At 42.8% G+C, this 2083-nt stretch overlaps 1 protein-coding gene across 1 annotated transcript; it reads right to left on the minus strand.

Annotated features, from left to right (window-relative positions):
• Positions 1–794: 794 nt before the first annotated feature.
• On the minus strand, positions 795–1695 carry LOC133136671 (beta-galactoside-binding lectin-like). The gene is made up of 3 exons (XM_061254317.1): positions 1652–1695; positions 1362–1533; positions 795–962 (listed from the first exon to the last, which is right to left on the minus strand). The coding sequence occupies exons 1-3, from the start codon at positions 1693–1695 to the stop codon at positions 795–797; spliced, it is 384 nt and encodes a 127-aa protein (XP_061110301.1).
• Positions 1696–2083: the final 388 nt, after the last annotated feature.

The raw sequence follows: 2083 nt of genomic DNA on the forward strand, positions 1-2083 counted from the left end.
CAGAATGACATTCTGTGCCATTTGTTGAGTTGGTTTGAATAGGCCTATCCACCCTCAATCAGACCCACAACTACAGAACACAATTATTCATCAGCTGAAATAAATGACCATTGTTTTTTAGTGAAACAAATCCCTGTAATTTGGACAGATATGAAACCTGAACCTGGTCAGGCTCATTGTCGAGTAGGATATGAGATTATACTAACTGTTTTAAGTTTGTTGTGTGTTTCAGAAACACAACACAGACAAAAACACACACATTTCACCCAAACTAACATGTTAGGGATTCACACAAACACACACATCATTTTGTATTAAACAGAATTGAGAGATAGAGAGAACAACCAAAAGTGGTTAAATTGAAGGGTTTAAATCATATTTAAAATGTCAGTTTAAATTAATGTGTGATATAATGCGTAATATCTGAAATGTAATTGGTATTAAGCATTCGTGAGAAACACCACTCACTAGCCTAGAAAATCATATAAATGTTAATCAAGTTGTGACCGAAGAGTGAATTTGTGACCCTTATAGTCATAAGATCTGGAGAAAGAACTGGACCCCTCTCCCCCCAATGAACAGCCACACACAGATCATGATAGAGATTTATTATTGAAACTGGATTGATTATACACAGTGGGTTTGGACAGACACCAGAGGATCTAAATGTTGCAGAGAAGCACAAGATTAAAGGCACTGATCTCTGGGAGGGACAAAGTGCACTCATAGCACAGCTGTAGGAAGGCACCAGGAAGCAGAAGAGAGCAGCCAATCAGGAGCCAGAAAGGGTATATCTAGCACCTCCTGGTGGGTCTTGACTTGAGATATATGCCGGTGATCCTGACGTCTCCTGTAAACCAGATTTTACTGTACTGGGGCTGTTCCAGGCGGTTGGGGAACATCAGCATCTGGCCGTTGTGCAGGCTAATGTAAAACTTGTCATTGGCAAAGGTGATGGACACCTGGAAGAGGGAAGGAGAGAAGGTCAGGAGCGCAGAGTTATCTTACCAAAGAAGAAGGTCAACACCGTCAGGTTCACGTTTAACACACTACGACTGCAGTGAAAAACAATGAAATAACAAGCCAAATGAGCTAATGATGAAATGTACTTCACAATGAATTAATTGGCTGGAATATTTCCCATGAAGCTTTCCTGGGAGGGTACAGAATCTCAGCCCCTCCCCTCAGCATTTCTGATCCCCCCCCCCAAAAAAAGGGTCAATTTCTCTTACATACAGGATTATGAAGGAATGGTGGCTAAAGATTCCTAGGTGAACTGTCTCGCAAGTGGTGCCAAGTTACAGGCTGATCCATGGAACACAAGTACAGACGACTGGAAGTCTCCCTGTCTGAGGCCTCACCTCAAACTCCTCGCCCTGCCGGAAAGGAAAGTTTCTTTCATCTCTCACTTCAGTACCCCAGGACCCATCCTTCAGGGCATTCAGGACGATGACACCTGGGCCACAGCCTTGAAAGCGAGGGTTGATGTGGAGCGCAATGTTGGAATCAGATTCACCCACATAGATGGCGAAACTGGGAGAGAAAGAGAGACACACAAGGGATGGATGATGGATGACCATGGATGAAGACATCAAGAGATTGAGCAGCAGCATCAAGAGGTCTCGTAGAGTCAGAGGCAGCATTGACTCACCTAACCGGATTGGGTTTAGGGACACTGGTGACTCGCAGTTCCATTCCTTGATTGAAGGAAAGGTTTTGCAACTCCACTGTCTGTTTAAAACAAAGAACCAAAAATAGGACATGTATGGTCAAAACCTAAAACATTCCTTTTGTGATTTTGTGAAGTTGTGCAAATTTATCTGCATTCGGTACACTGACTCTTTCACTTCTCTAAGGCAGTAGACATCAGAAAGTCGGCAATCTCACAATTTGTTCAGAACTAGGACAATTTTCTCAGCAGGCAGGCTGATCAGTCATACCAGTCTGCTGCATCTTCAGAGTTGGGGCGAGCAATACAATGAGACACGGGGACCTTGCTTTGTAACTATTACACAATTAACTGACTAACTTCTCTCTTAACTGTATCAATTATTCATGCTATTATCTAAACAGCCAATTGTGT

This window comes from Conger conger, chromosome 9 (assembly GCF_963514075.1).
Source record: "Conger conger chromosome 9, fConCon1.1, whole genome shotgun sequence".
Taxonomy (NCBI): Eukaryota; Metazoa; Chordata; class Actinopteri; order Anguilliformes; family Congridae; genus Conger; species Conger conger.

Excerpts from the sequence above, each read along its gene's own strand:
- LOC133136671 (XM_061254317.1), bottom strand. The coding sequence starts at position 1,695 with ATGGAACTGCGAGTCACCAGTGTCCCTAAACCCAATCCGGTTAG. Across the intron at positions 1,534-1,651 it reads CCTAAACCCAATCCGGTTAG|TTTCGCCATCTATGTGGGTG; the intron begins GTGAGTCAATGC and ends TTTCTCTCCCAG. Across the intron at positions 963-1,361 it reads GGCAGGGCGAGGAGTTTGAG|GTGTCCATCACCTTTGCCAA; the intron begins GTGAGGCCTCAG and ends TCCCTCTTCCAG.